Genomic DNA, 16,340 nt, shown 5'->3' on the forward strand with positions numbered 1-16,340 from the left:
GACAAGAGACCTGGGCAGAACTTGCAGCACTCGCCGGGCACGGTGAACTGGTCGGGCGGGTCGCAGGGCAGCGGCGGGCACGCGGTGTCGGGGTCGACGCGCGAGCACTGCATGTTCCCGTCGTGGCACACGCACTCCGCGCACTCCTTCGGCGCGAATCTGTCGCCGTGCTCGTATAGCGTGCCCTTTAATAGGCAATGTCCTGCAAATGGATCCAAAAGATTAATGTCAAATTATTCATTCGCCAAATGCAGGAGGTATCTAATCTGTCTGAACAACTGATTTAATTTATAAGTTTATTCTATTGCCATTATGTATATACTAATATTTTAATTTTTATGATCTGGTGTTGCTTAGTAGTTTGTATTAACACAAATTCATAATTTATAAAAATTATGTTTTTGGAAAATAATACAGTTGAGTTTCTTATCTGTTTTTCTTAGCTGAAATTGTATTCCAAATGGGTGGTAGAATCATAAAAAAAAATGAAAATTGCTTAATTGTAAGTTTACTTGAATATAAACAATTTTTTTCTTCTTTCTTTTTGCTCAATTTTTGACACTAAACGTTTCTATCGATTGTGATAAAAATTGAAACACAATTTTTTTACAACACAGGGGGCAAACGAGCATGCGGCTCACCTGATGGTAAGTGACTACCGCCGCCCATGGTCACCCACAACACCAACGGCATTGCAGGTGTGCTACGGCCTTTTAAAAAGGAATATGCTCTTTTCTTGAAGGTTATGTGAACTCTGTTATGTTGACAGTTATGTTACATGAACTTCAGAATGGATAACTTGGTCAAAAATGTCTAATTTAATATTTAATCTCAAGTACTTATATAATATAAGGTTTACACAAGTTAATTAGCGACCAAATGGACTTGTTTAGCGTTCAAGTACAGGCGAGAGGCGTATGAAAAATGATGCATACTTAAACATGTAGGACAGCATTCTCCTGGATGTAGTACTGGGTTCTTACACTCTGCTCTATCGCACTCGACTGGCCTGCACGTAATCTCACCGTGCTGGAAATATAAAATACACACAGTACTACACAGTATATGGTTAATCTCATACTAATTTTGAAAACCACAGCCTTTAAAAACACTTAAATCTTTTGAAGTATTCCATTCCAGTATAAATATGTAATAGGACATTACAATACCAATAATAAGTAAATTATGTTACTTAATCAAATCGTAGGACCATTATCTACGTCACAAAATATGCACTATTTAGTTGCTATAATCGACCGCTGCATCGACTAGAGAATTTTCCCGTTAGTAAGCTCACTGCAGAAACTGTCGCTAAAATGGTTTACGAAGGATGGTTTTGTCGTCTTCGATGTCTAGATTATGTTACTACTGACCAAGGACGTCAACTTGAATATGAAGTACGTAGAGGATTTGCAAAATTAATGAGAATAGAAAATAAAACATATCACACCAAATTCTCAATCGAATACCAAGGTTGAAAGATTACACAAAACGACGGTAACAGCATTGATTGCTCTGGTAACACGACAAATTGGACAAAAGAGTTACCATCAGTTCTCTTCGGACTACGCTCCAGTTTTTAACAAGAAACTGGTTGCTGTAGCGCAGAACTCGTTTATAGCATATGATAGATAGCAACATCAAGTTAACAGCAAATATATTCCTTGATGTGCCATGTGTAAGGTAATAAATATTTTTATAGATCGACTCAAACCAGCATTTGTGATTAGTGACAAAGAAATCATAAGTGAAACGGATTCCGTTTCACTTATGATTGGCTATTGCCAATCTTTAAAAGTCATATAGGCCGCATATCTCGTTCTACTGTGCATTTTCAAGTGTAAATAGCAGTTCATAAATTTGTGTATTTTAATTATTAGTTAATTTGATATGTATTTTTTCTTTTTCATATCTATATTTATGCCTGCAGTGCAGTAAGGCAATTGTTTGTTTATTAAGAGGTTTAATAATAATTAATGTACTGCACGTACTAGTCTAATGTGTCCCACCTTTTTTATATTAATTTTCTTTATTTGTATTTAGTATATAAGATCATTTTATATCTGTTAATATTGCCAATTCATGTTTTCAATTCAACTCGTAACAGTTACGAATACAATGTTTACTTACCACGCAGGAGCAACGATTGCAGTCTCGTTGCCAAGTTGCGCCATCAGCATGAACAGTACCATTAGAATAGCACGACTTTTGACAGTCGCATTGCTCTAACCGCGCTAATCTTGCCTCTGCGCCTACTAGCTGAAAATATATGATGTGCATAATTATAATTGGTAGAAATAAAATATGTAATCCTCATGCTTATTTATACATTAAAATTATTAATCACCTTGAGTGAAAGGTCATGGATATGCGTAGTCAGCTCCTGAACGGTAGCTTGTAGTAATGCGAACTGGCCGCATGTAGGACACTCGGAGTCCAGGCCAGGGCACTGTGCCAAGTAGCCATGTGGACCGCTTACTAGTCTAACTTCTTGTAGTGTTCCCTGTAATGGTCAACTGAAATTTGTATAAGTGTTCACCATGTTGTATAGTAACATAAGGTTTACATATAATGCTTAGAGCTTAGAGAATTTTATATAATTAAAACTAGAGGAAAAAAATATTTTGAGATTCAAGATAATTATATAAAAGAATTGGTAAAGATTATGGACTCACTTTAAATAAAGAGTGTTTGTTATTTCTCTGTCCAACCCAAAGAGATAGCTGAGGTTGGGTAAAGTTTCGATCTGGTGGTAGAATGAGACGACGGTACAGCGGGTGGCAGTCGACCAGGAGTGTGGCTTGTGCCCCAGACACGGCAAGTGCAAGCCGATGCCATGCTCCGTCTGCCAACCGGAACGGGAAGGTTTCAACCCGCGGCGTAGCCGTGCCGGCCGCAACGTAATGCAGTCGCACCTCGTCACGGCGGCCGCTGGACTGCACCTCCAGGTACCTGCGCACCGCCACACTGATGCATTACACATCGTACTGCGCTCTCGGAATGTCTCCGCCGCTCCCTCGCGAACTGTTCCGAGGTACACATAAACAAAGCAAACAACACATATATCTGCGAACGGGGCGGGACCGGCCGCGAGCGGACCTCGGCTCGCTCTATATCTCAATATCGCTCGGCCAGGATAGGGGACCATGTACCTCGGAACGAATCGCGTTCGGTCTCGACCGAGTTTCTAAGGTAACTGACAGATCTCAACAGAGAGGCATTGAGCATCTCGTAATGTGTCCGACATGGCATAAAATTTTTTTGGGAACATTTACAGCCATCGATGAGTGACTCCGCGGGCGACCCCTTCAACTGAAGCGAGGAGCGTGACGTGGTGTAGGCACGTTCGTCGAACATAAAACGAGACAGTATGGATTCCCATGTCGCTTGGAATGCAAGTGCGGACGAGCCCGGCGGTGTCCTCTGGGAGTAAAAGTGTACCCGCGGCCGAACGCGTCACGGCAAACATCAACATCCAGGTGAACATCAAGAGGCGGATCAATAAGGACGATTGAACAGATACAAACACAACACGTCAAGACACAGAACACAAGACGGACGGCATTATAGGAAACGCGGGCAGCGCATGCAAGCCGGCTCTCCCGCGTATACATATATCCATGCAGAGGTCACAGTGAGCGCAATAAGGTCAACGGATGGATCGAGGAGGACATTCCGAGGCACAGGACATTCCAAGATACATGATTCTCCCCTATGCGCGCGCACGCATGGGGTCGCGAGGCGAAATGCGTGCACGCGCAGCGATGTTGAGATCTAGAACTCACCGTGCGGTGCCGCCGCGCTCCGCGTGCCGCGCCGCCGCGCCTCGGTACCGCGTCTGCGGCTGCGTACACCTCGCTCCTCCCGCTGATTCTCATCCCAAACTTTCTACTCGACATCAAATTTATTGTATCAATAAATTTTAATCATATAACTCTTTTGTAATTAATGTGGATAATTATGTCGACATTGTTGACTACATATTAACCCAATCAATCCATTATGGCAAATTACAGGCTTTTATAATAATAGTAATTAAATTTTAACGATCTGATAGAGAGAGCGAGTATCAAAGAATAAAATTTCTGCGAATTTACACGCCATACATATGTATATTAAGATGAAATCCATTATTTTTATAAAAAAGTAGATGATAAGAAACTATTATCATAAGTTAAAAATATTTAAAGTGCGAATATTCTTTTCTTAAACTTCTCCCTCTCTCTTTCGTCCTCTATCTCAGTACATAATAATAATGATCTATGTTTACCACAGTGTTATTATTTATTCTACAATAACGCTGTGCTATTATTGTCCTATTGTATTATTGTCTTGTTAAATCCTAATTAAATTAACTGCAGTTTCTTAAGCGTTATGAAACATCGATATAAAAAGACTACCTGTTGTAGCCATGTGAGAATGATAATATAGTTCCGGAGTTGGCGGGTTCTTGCCGCAAAGCAGCCAATACTGTGAACTCCGGTGAACGTCTGAGCAACTCTGCGGCACGCTCGAAAGCGCTTCCCTCCACCTGCAGTGACCTCGACTCCCCTGCAATATTACATAATTGTACATTAACGTAATATTTTTAATATAAAAAATGCATATGACTGTAATCCTAGGGGCGACAATCGGTGATAGCCGATAGTAGCCATTGTGGCGAACGTAACTCTTCTGCATTTCACAGAACACTATTTTAACTCAATATAGCGGAGGACTAACCTAACATAATATTTTGAATTAATTAATGTGATACTTCGGCTAGATTAACATAGGTGCAATTTTTTAATTTAAGCTTTAAATGTATGGATTAAAGATAGTGCCTGGGTTTAAAGGCAATAAATTTTTTTGTTAGAGTAATAACGATTTTCTAATCTTTGCAAAAAATAAAATGTTAGTCTATTTTTCGTATAGTTGCCAAGTGGTTGGCAAGGTTATATTCTGATTTTTTTTTCTTTTGTATTGGTATTTTGTTCCGATATTTTTTTTGACATTCAGAGGATGAAAAAGAGCAGAGACACACTATATTTTTATATTGTCATTGCAAGGAGACTAAGTTTTGAATAAAATTTTCAGCAGCATTTTTAATTCTTAACTGTAATTTATTTAACAATATATATATATATATTTATATATATATTTATATATATATATAAATATATATATATAAATATATATATATATATATATAAAGTCAAATGCATTTTTAACTTCATTTGCAGTATTTAATTTGACCTTTCATAGAAATCACAGTGCAATATTTTGATAAAAATCTACCAATACAACCTACGTGATAATACTGCGTTCTAGAGTCCTTGGTTTCGTAACGATCGCTTTTGGCTGTAAGCCAAATACCTACTTGTTGTATTGGACTACAATTTCTCCATTTCCTTTCGTCGCATTAAATAAGCCTGAATTATAAAGACATTATAACTTAATAAGCGTAAATGTCATAACCGAAAATAAATTTGTTGAAAAGTAGGCTACTTTTGGTTGGTAAAAATTAAGTAGGTCGGTAAATTAGGTAACGAAGTTTGATGTTTTTCGGTATTTTAATTCCATCTACACTGGAAAAATAAAAACTTCACAGAAAGTAGGACAGAAAATCTTTTAAATACATTATACTTCGAGTACAACCCACCGAGATAACCGCAATGTACACAGGAATGTTTTTGTGTGTATAATAAGACATTAATTATATAATTATTTGCAATTAGTTTGTAATAAACTATAACAAGGATAATAGTTTATATAAATAGTACCTGAAATTTGGCACAAAAGTAGTTATGGTAGAGAGATTAATATACGAGTACATTCATTAATATACATTCATTAATATATATGCTTTTGTTCAATCGCTTATACACTATACATGTATGACTGATATCGTGCAGCCTAGTAATCTAAATTTCATAGATTTAATTTTTTTCACAAGTTTTTCAATAGATTTATCGAAATCTGCTATCCCCAAAATAATCCTTAAAACGAAATTAAAGTATCGTATGAGCATATTTTGTTTGTCTTCCTATCTACCCCACAGCCTGTATATGGCTCAAAGGGATTCTTCACTATAAAGGCAATAATATAGCCTACTGCATTGTTAATAAGACTTTCCCCTAAGTTATTCCAGCAAATGAAATATGAAGTAATTTGAAAAGATTTTTACCCTACCTCTCCACTAAGGGGAGCCAACGCCCAATATAATAAAATCCCGGCTCTAAAATTCACTCAAACGACAGTGGATCAAGTTATTATGGTTGATTTTTCAACTACAGACTGAATGTGCAAACTAATTGATATTAAATATCATTTTAGGTGAGGGGAGATGAAGAATGTACGGTAGACGAAATCTTTGTCTTATTCAAGGAAAGTTTAGATTTAAGAGTTATTTTTTCTCTTGAAGTATATTATTTAGTTAGTTTATTTATTTTTAACTACACTACCATATCAAGTTAAATTATTTACCTTGCTTGATTAATATTTCTGACATGTTAAAGTCATTAGTAGTCAAAGAAAACAATCGTGCAAATTATACCGAATCTTAGGAATAACTAATCAAGAAAATATATATCTATGCAAATAAAACTTGTCTTTGGTCAAATAATCGTTTTGTGGATAGATATGTTAAAGGTTTGATATTCTTCTAAACAATTAGAGCTATATACACACATCTATTTATTTATTCATATTAAATAACATATTTAATATCTTGAGAGTAGCTACAAGCGCTTAGCACTATTGACTACCATACATTGTAGTCGGGTATCTACTACAAATCGAGTGATTCCTGTACTATGTACCCAGACGGACGGTGGGCCAGATTACTGCGGCTTTAAAATATGATTGAATGTAATTGTGCCTTATTTATTCGTCATATTCGTGGACTGGTGCTATTTATAAGAGTATTCCACGACTGGTCTAGTTAGCTAAGACTGACCTATTTTAAATTAATGCTAATTTTATATGACTTAAATATCTTAAAATTTATAACAAAGCCTGTAATTAGTAGTCGTATTAATTTCGAAAACTTGTTAGTTTAATTTTTGTTTAAAAAGAGCAAGATTCCAGATTTTTGTCTTTTCTTTTTGACTGAGATACCTTTCCTAATAAGCTGGTAGTTAAAAAAATATATATACATTGTGAATCTTTTTATTCAGAAGTACTTAGTACAAAATAGTCTATACCGTACTATACCGTAGTAATATTGATAAACATTGTTAGACTACATTCAACCCAATCCACTTTGCAATTCCATTAGACAAAATACGTATTGTGTTTAAGTCTATTATATTAACTGTTATGGGTAAAGGATTACATAAATGTTAACGTTGTTCACTTTTCGAGAAACTGTCTGGAATTGGGTTGTTTTCCTTCAGTTGTATAGATAATAACTGTATATTACAATTCGGTAGGTGTGGGCGGGAGTCATCGAACTGTCGGGGTTGTTAGGAACTTTCTCGCCGTCCGTAGAAATTTACTCATACACACGTACTCTATTCGGTGTTATATGAATGTTATGTTTCTACATTTGCACGGAATAGATGTAGAATATAGTAATATTTTTTTCATTTTACATCTAGTACATATATATATATATATATATATATATATATATATATATATATATATATATATATATATATATATATATATATATATATATATATTTACAAGAAACATGGTAAGTAAGGTAAGTATAATATATTGTATTAAATATACAATATTATTATTATTAACTACTATAAAATTGACCTCTTATTGCAGAGCGCAGGTTTCTTTCCATAAGAGGAAGAAAAGATTTTGATACTTAAGAGTTTTACTTAATATACGCGTTGGTATGTTGTTTAAAAGACGAGACTAGGAAATAGACAAAACAGAAAAAATAAGCAAGCACAGAGACTGTTGGTTATTGACTTTAAGTTATTATTACTGACTTTTTTTATTATTTGTTATTGTTGGTATTTGGTTTGCTCTATCTGTCTCACTTTGGATGTAGGAAGGAAAACCAACCTACCTGTGTTGCTTGATGTATAGTGTGTATAATAGTAACTAAAAAATATATAAAAGAGTAACAGTCAAAATTCTTAATTTCTTTTTTAATTTAATAATAGACTTATGTAGACTCAACAAAAATAAAATAAAAAACTTGTAATTTGTTTCATCCAGTGGTAGTATAAGTTAGGATGTTGTGATTATTCATACATGTTAATAAAAAATAAAGTTGATTCTATAACTAACTGTTTTTGTATTTTTGTTTTTTTATTTGTGCTTTTTTTATTTTTATTCTTTTGTCTCTTTTGCTGTGTATTACGTGTATGTTTTTTTTTTATTGTAATTTGTGTGCTGTAAGTAATGCAAATAAATTGTCTATCTATCTATCTATCTATCTAAAGAAATCAACAACAGAGACAAGTATGTACTCGTATGTAAGGATCGTTGAGAATCTTAATAAATATATCAGGGTAGAAGCAAGTTGAATTTTGTAATACTCTTATTGGTATTCCTAAAAGCAATTTCTTATGCACTAGATTATTATTATCAAAAATGTTCACATATTTAGAATTTTTATTGCTTTTTTTTTAATAACATATGCTAAAAGAAAATGGAACCTAAACTGTAAATGATGAAATGGCTCGTCTCTAGGGAAATTCCATTAGTGTATTTACTATGCACCCCAAATGGAAATGTGCTTATTTCTTAAATAAAAATGATTGAGGTGAATCAGTGACCATATTTTTAAAGCTTGTCATGCTAAAATTGATAAAGTGAGGTATGTAAGAAACTTAAATGTTACAATAATAAAGAGATCACCATACTCATAGTTAGAGGTTCCAATGTTTAATGTCAACCTAGCTTAAAAACTATTTTTGTTCAATAGCAATTTAACACTAATATGATTTTATTATTTATTAACACATCAGCCTCATCGAATGGACTTTATCCTACTTATATAAGTATTTGACATCAATTTATATTGGTACTCGTATTAATTTAGTCCCAATTCGATTCGATCTAAAATCTCTGTTGATTTGACATTTTGTTTTACCAACTTGACACAAATAAATTAAAAAAAAAAGTAAAGAAATCGATGAGAGTTAAGGAATTGTGTTTTTCCGTGGTCATAGGACATCCCCTTTCGCTTGCTGTGATCCCCTTCTGCGCGATTTACCGCCGCCGCAGGGGGCCATTTCGTCATTCATGTGCGTTATTATTTCGTCATCCCCCGTCTACCCTCGCCAATTTAAATCTCACTGTATTGCGCACTTTATTACTCACTCGTTTGAACTGTAACTGGTCGTGTGCCCGTTATAGAACGATATGATATTTTCGAAAATTTTGCTAATATTCGTTTTCCGGACAAAGTCAAGGGTCGACTAGTTTTGATTTATTCATTTTACAAAATTCACTAGTGCCATTTTACAAAATAGAACACAATGAAAATTTTTATTTATAAATTTATTTGGTAACTAATTCTTAGTGATGAATCGCTGACCTATAATATGTAAAGGCCTCTTTCTCTTAACAAATTTCATGCTTCTAAACTCACTGTTTTAGTCAGTAATTTGGTAAGTGAGTCAGTAGAGCGCCATTTATCTAAACCTACCATCTTAACCTAATATTTTAATGTCATAGTTTTAAGAAAATATGATCCTTAGAATAAAAATTTTGTTGTGATATCAAATTAAAATTTTAATTTTAGAGATAGGTTTAGACATCTCAGGATCGACCCTATTGTTAGTACAAATTATATATGCTTTATCACATCTCAACTCTTGATCACTATTTAAGCAGCTTCAAAAATATGTAGTATATTGTTACGCCATATCTTTACCAATTTCGAACCGATTTTTTAACTTATCAATTATATCCTAATTAATATTTTTTCAATAAATATTCTATGTAATTAAGAAGTATCTTTCGTATTGTTTTCGCTTATATTTATTAGTTACTAAGATCAATGTTGCCATTTTTGTAGAGAAAATCATAATTATCTATCACTTCATTCATTTTTCATAATGCACTTCTAAACTAAATTATGTGATAAATGAATTTAATCCGTAAATTTGAGCGCTTAACATTTAAAAAATATATTTAACGTGGGGCAGAGTGATGTCATACTTTATACCTATCACGAATTGTAATAAATTCAAATCATATTAACATGATGGCAGTAACAGGGCATATCTTTTATAGCAACCCCAGCAATGTTTTGGTTTAATTAAATCACCCCAAATATTAATCTGGCGACAAGCAAATATTTGCAGGGCTTTATGTAAACACTTTATTGAATAGCTTCCCGCGAAGCTTTTATTTATTGGCAATCGTTTATCACTTGCGCACATGTGCTGGATTTGTATTCACAAATAATATAATATTGCCGTAATCCAATAGGTATATAATACCTACTTATAAAGGTTTCCTACGAAATGTATACACATAAATGTTACAGTAGGTACTAGTATTTTTTCAGAAAGCGTGTATTGTGTATCGCAGAATGTAGCGTGTTGCGTGTTCGACATATGTCAGGTCACGTTGACGACGTGACCCGACGTGCAATATTATAATAATAATATTTTTATCTATTTTATCTATTGTGACAAGATATGAAGGCTATATATATATATAAGACTATCTTGAAAGTATCTAATCTACCGCTTGCAAAAATAATATGAAAATCAGTTCTGAATATGTGGAAATATCGAGTAACATACATAAACAGTAACATACATATACATATATACTATAAGTCACTTATTTGGTTTTAAACCTACTGTGTTTTAAATTCAACACAAAAAAAATATGTAGCAAATGTCTGTGAGATATTGATAAAATAATAATGATATATAATTATTGTTATTATTAGAATTATATTTATTTCTTTAAAAAATACTATCTATATAAACTAGAAGCACTAGAGCTCTAAGCATCGTACGACCGACATTCCATGTTCATTCATCCACATTAGAGTCAGTGGCGTGAAATTTTCATGTGACTTGGCTTGAGTAGCGTACGCTTCAGGTCGTTGGTCAAATAAAGATCACTGAAACTCATTGATGATGATAACATAACATAACTTTCTTATGTACCTAGTACAATACATCAATACAAATCATCAAAAAATAGGCAAGGAATGGTTCGTTTAAAGCGAAATTTTTTGTTTAGAACTAGAAAAAATTATGTAAAAAGTATTTATGTTGATCTTTTTACTTCACACATACAGCAGAAACAATTGCAAGTAGATTGATCATGATTTTTTAATCAAAGGAAGTGAAACGGGTTTAACAACTGGCAAAAAAAGGTAAAAGCAAATTTTATATAAAGCAATTTAAAGCAAGTAAATTTTTTTAGATAAATTAATTCATCACACTATTTTGTTTATTTATAAAAGAATTATATGTGACTATCTGCATTCTTTGATTTCATCAAGTAATAAGCGTAAGAACCTTATTTTATGTTATAATACTTAATCGGAGAACTAATTAAAATCTAAAACGTATAATTAAATCTTTACTAAATCAGCCTGTTACGAGTGTAATATAAAATGTAGGTAATATTTACTGAAAAAAGAAAGAAAGACAAGCGCAGTTTGAAAGTCTTGATACAATGTTTCTGGCTGTATTCATCATGACAGCGACACTGCCCCCGACATTGAGTAGGCGCCGGCAGACCTACTTATCCGGGGGCTTCAATGTTGTGTTGTTATGTTTACATTTGTATGTCAACCACAGGCTTCTGTTTATGATAACTTTACGTTGGTTAACTGACTACTTTTAATGTTTTATTTCTATGATAAATCTTTTGACTTAATAGTTTACCAAAAATCATTCTCTATTTAATCTCTACACTCTAATAAGAAAAATATATGTATGTATTATATACATCTTGTAGTACTTAACTAGTTTAGTGTAACTGCAGGTAAATATACAAGAGAAAACATATATTTTAACTACTGTAATCCCTGATGTAGCAAATATGGTAATTTGTTCACTTATACTCACAGTAACTTTGTAAAGAACGCAATCCTCTATTGAAGACGCCCTTATTTCGTTAATTATATTAGAATTTAATGCGGAAAATTGTTTAATCTGGAAAAATCGACTAAATAAATATTTTTTACGTTCATATTTCATGTTAATAATGATAGAACTGAAAGATTATAACAACTTCGCAATAAATCAATGATATCCAGCAATTTTAGACACTTAATTTACCTCGATACTTACTTAATTATGGAGTCTGAATACCATCATAAGTCAATAAGTTTCATTTATAATAAAACTATTTTAATTAGAATTGGATTGATTCGTATTTATTTTTATATTTGTCTAATGTCTTAATTATAATTAAATTATAATAGTGAATATAATGTAAATACGGAATATATACCCGAAATAAAGTTTTATTTATTTATTTAAAAAGTTTATTTAAATATCATATTCAAGACGACTTTTTTCAAATGTTTCACTTAAGTTAATTACTACTTATTACTAGAAGTCCGATTTTCTGACCTAAATAAAATAGCAGCATTGTCTGTCAGCGGTGAGGTCTTGAGGGGTTTGAAATTCATTTCAGAATATTGTTCTGGTCCTAAATAAAGCCGCACTGCTCGTGACGTTTGACACTTGAACCGATGACGATGGGACAATATGGCACGAGCTCCGATCCCCACAAATTAGGGTGAACACCCTCGGACAATTACGCAAGTGCTTAATGGTAGGGATTACGTTACGCGTAAGTGAAACTAGAATGCAGCAGGTTTTTCGCAAAATAATAGGGTTGTACAATTAGAAAAATAATAACAAAATCTTTAAAATGAAATTTTTGTATCTGCTTTTTTTATTTTACTCAACTTAGAAAGGAAATAGCTGAATCCCCTTTATGAAAAGTGGTAAACGTTACCTTTAGACATTAATGTCATATAATATAGGCATTATAATATATCATAATATGGGCATAACAGAGTATACTGAATTGTCTATGATATTTCTGGGGACTAACTTGTTCTGTCTCTAACTCTTCAAACCGAAACACAGCCCTGCTTTACGTTAAATATTTATTGCATACAACGGATGTAGACGATAAAACTAGATTGTATCCGTAGATGGGGAAAAAAATCTCAAGTACAGTCAAATGCAGTAAACTGTAAGCCGGCACTAGACGGAATGACGATATCAAATGTATTGCAAAGAGTCAATAGATATGGGTGAATGAAGATAAATTTTTATTTATTCTATAGAGGTGGCTTATATTCAGCTATAGACAGGGTTGAAGTGCTTCCCTGTCAATGGTAATAAAATTATAAATCTTCGTAACTCATTTGTAATTTTATATACAGTTCTAAATAAAATTAAAAATAACGCATACTTACTAATACTATAGAAACAATAGTGAATTTGTATTTTATTATTGTATCAGGTCTAGAATTACTAATTAAATTTTATTTTATTATCCTGATACCAACGACACCCCTATCCGTCAGAAATTCACGCGACTTTGAGGCAAGTTAATCACATCCATAGTGAGGGATTGCGGATATTTGCCGGGTGGATTAACGTTCGCTGGACAATAATAGGCTGGTCCAGGGACATCGCTCTCCGGGGATTACAACTAATTTACACTGCGATGTGAAATTTGATAAGCAAAACGGAATGCAATTGGGAATTAAATTAATAACAAAATTAAAAGACAAAATTTTATACTTAAAGCCATTATTAATTGTGTTAACATTAATTTTTTAATGTAATAAATTACTTTCCATTTTCAAACTGTCATCCATGTGTAATCCTCTATATCCTGTAGTGTATACTAAATTACTGTATTGTAACTGTAGATACATGTGTGTACTCGCATTTGAATTTTTAACTGATCTTTCAATATAATTGCTCAGCTACCCTCAGTCACCACCCTAAACTATTGAAGCGCATCGACTTTCTATACACGAGTCACAACGTCTTCATCGCTCTTTCATGCTGATTACAAACGTCAAAGTTAGGGAAAACACAATAGCAGTGCGCCCTTGTGTATATACCGACGTCGGAACACGATCAATGAGGTATAGCACAAAAAATAAAGTTACAGTTTAGTAAATGACCTATTGCTGGGGGGAAGAATTTGACGTTTAAGAAAAAGTTATTGGAACTATTATACCTAATATTAATAGGATATTACCAATTGTCAAATTTAGAAGTATAATATGGTCACAAAAAAAATAGATATATTGAATTAAATGTCGTTAACTTCACGATCGAATTAGGTAAATAGTATCTATATATCTGATTTTTATTATTTTTGATATATGTTGATACCAATAGTCGCGTCGCGTTAAGTCACGGTTGTGAATTTAAAATATTTGTAAAGAATACGAAAGTTTTAAATTAAATATCGTTAACTTGTACGCCGTATTTAACATATGATAAATTTTGAATTTTTAATCTAATGTTTTTCTATATAGTTAGTGTAAAACTGTCATAAAAATATTGTAGGTATATTACTTTTATATAAATAATAAAATATAACTATCTTCTAATAATGCTTATATGGGAATATCAGGTGGATGGATACTAAATTGTAAAGAGGTGCGCCCCGAATCGTTCTTCACTAATGGAATGCCCTAAGTAGAATTGCACTAGAATGGATTGCACATTCGTAGCCCGTAGCACCAGCCATGTTTACGATCCATTATGGTTGCGATAACCCATTCGTCTACGGGGGAAATTTATTCTTATACTACACACATGTAACTATAGGTCTATAGGTAACCTTAAGTATCGAATACATACAGCTACAATGGGAGGGAAATTGTTGGTAGGAGTTTACGAAACCTTCATACAAGACACTTAAAATTTTATATTATATATATGTACATTCTTATAGAGTATTTGTTTGCTACTTATGCATATAATTTTATTCCCTACCATTATAAATTGACTAGTAGTTTTTTTAATAACACCTGGAATCATCAGAATTCAATAGTTTATTCCAGTTTTCCAAAAATTCTTCTATGTTTTCTAAATGCAAACTTTTACATACATATTTTGTAGTTTTTGGTGATTTATTAGGATTTTATATTTTTGATTGATATTAAAGTTTCGTTTTCATTTATAAAACATACTAGCTTTTACACACAACTCCGTCCGTGTGACGTGATATGTACTAAGGGGTAACAAAAAACAAACAAACAAACTTTCTCATTTATAATATAAGAGTAAGGATAGACAGTATACCTTGTAGGGTGTAGGCGGTCCGCTGTGGCTGCATGCCCGGCGCAACGCTCACGCCGGCACGCGACGTGTTGTGCAGGGACAGCGCGCCCAGCAGGTCTAGCTCGGTGGCTGGAACAAATAAAATTACATACGTACAGCTTCCCTTCATCACTTATAATATATATCTAAATAATATAATGTTACAATCATAGTTGATGTGAGGTAGTTAATAGTAATTTCAATTTAAGTAAGAATAATTTAAATCGGTCTAGAATTGAAAAAAATATTATTATGTCTAGTAGTTAGTCTATAGAGATAAAATCATTGTCACTTTTTCACAAATTATTTATATAGTACATTTAAACTGAAATTTTATAAAAAAATAGTACAGACATGTATATACAGTGATTCACCTGAAGCATGTTCAGATGTAACATGCATTTTTCTCTTTTATTTTATTCGCGGTAAGCAATGAACTGAAGTTTGATATCATGTAAAACTTCAACAGATTACATTATAAATGTCTATGAACCAATTATAAAAGTAACGAAGATACATTAAATACGTCATTCTACTTTCATTTAATTTCACGTAGAAACACAGGCTGGATTTATCAAACGTTAATGGTGAATATATTATCGTCAATTATACGACCGATATCAGACACATTATTGTTTCTGTCTTATGAATATTTACGATCCATAAACTCGTAGTGGCCTACATCCGAACAATCAATATGAGGAGACGAAGGAGGCCGAAAATCTGAGAACAGCTTCGAGTATCGATCCGAGGTATGTAGGCTTCATGAAAAATACAAACCTCAATGCCGATTGTAGCGGCAAGAGAAACCTACTATAATCGTTTACTAAGCATGGAAAAGGGCAATAGTGAAATATAATTTTACTGTTACCACTTTTGGCATGTATGAATAAATAATAATAGATCAAATTAGACTTTGACTGAACTATATTTATCTGTCATTTTAAGTAGTCATTATTTATTGATCAAAGCCAATTTTTTATTTTTTATCAAACTGGATGAAAAATCTTTTGCCACTATTTTTAATTTTTAATTTTTCTACGTTTTACGCAGAAGAAATCGCCATTTAACGTTGTTACAACCTCATCGTATACTCTT

General features: G+C 33.0%; 1 protein-coding gene across 5 annotated transcripts in view; it reads right to left on the reverse strand.

Annotated features, from left to right (window-relative positions):
• LOC113523586 (protein kinase C-binding protein NELL1-like) overlaps window positions 1–16,340 on the reverse strand; it is a 58,505-nt gene that overhangs the window by 11,524 nt on the left and 30,641 nt on the right. For all 5 annotated transcript variants that reach the window (XM_052902775.1, XM_052902774.1, XM_052902777.1 and 2 more), the window contains exons 2-8: window positions 15,225–15,332; window positions 4,401–4,551; window positions 2,676–2,952; window positions 2,348–2,503; window positions 2,131–2,259; window positions 936–1,029; window positions 11–202 (exon numbers count right to left, since the gene is read on the reverse strand). In XM_052902775.1, coding sequence (XP_052758735.1) covers window positions 11–202; window positions 936–1,029; window positions 2,131–2,259; window positions 2,348–2,503; window positions 2,676–2,952; window positions 4,401–4,551; window positions 15,225–15,332 — 1,107 coding nt within the window. The remainder of the gene's footprint in view (window positions 1–10; window positions 203–935; window positions 1,030–2,130; window positions 2,260–2,347; window positions 2,504–2,675; window positions 2,953–4,400; window positions 4,552–15,224; window positions 15,333–16,340) is intronic.

This window comes from Galleria mellonella, unplaced genomic scaffold (genome assembly GCF_026898425.1).
Source record: "Galleria mellonella isolate WM207_F2 unplaced genomic scaffold, CSIRO_AGI_GalMel_v1 utg96, whole genome shotgun sequence".
Classification (NCBI taxonomy): domain Eukaryota; kingdom Metazoa; phylum Arthropoda; class Insecta; order Lepidoptera; family Pyralidae; genus Galleria; species Galleria mellonella.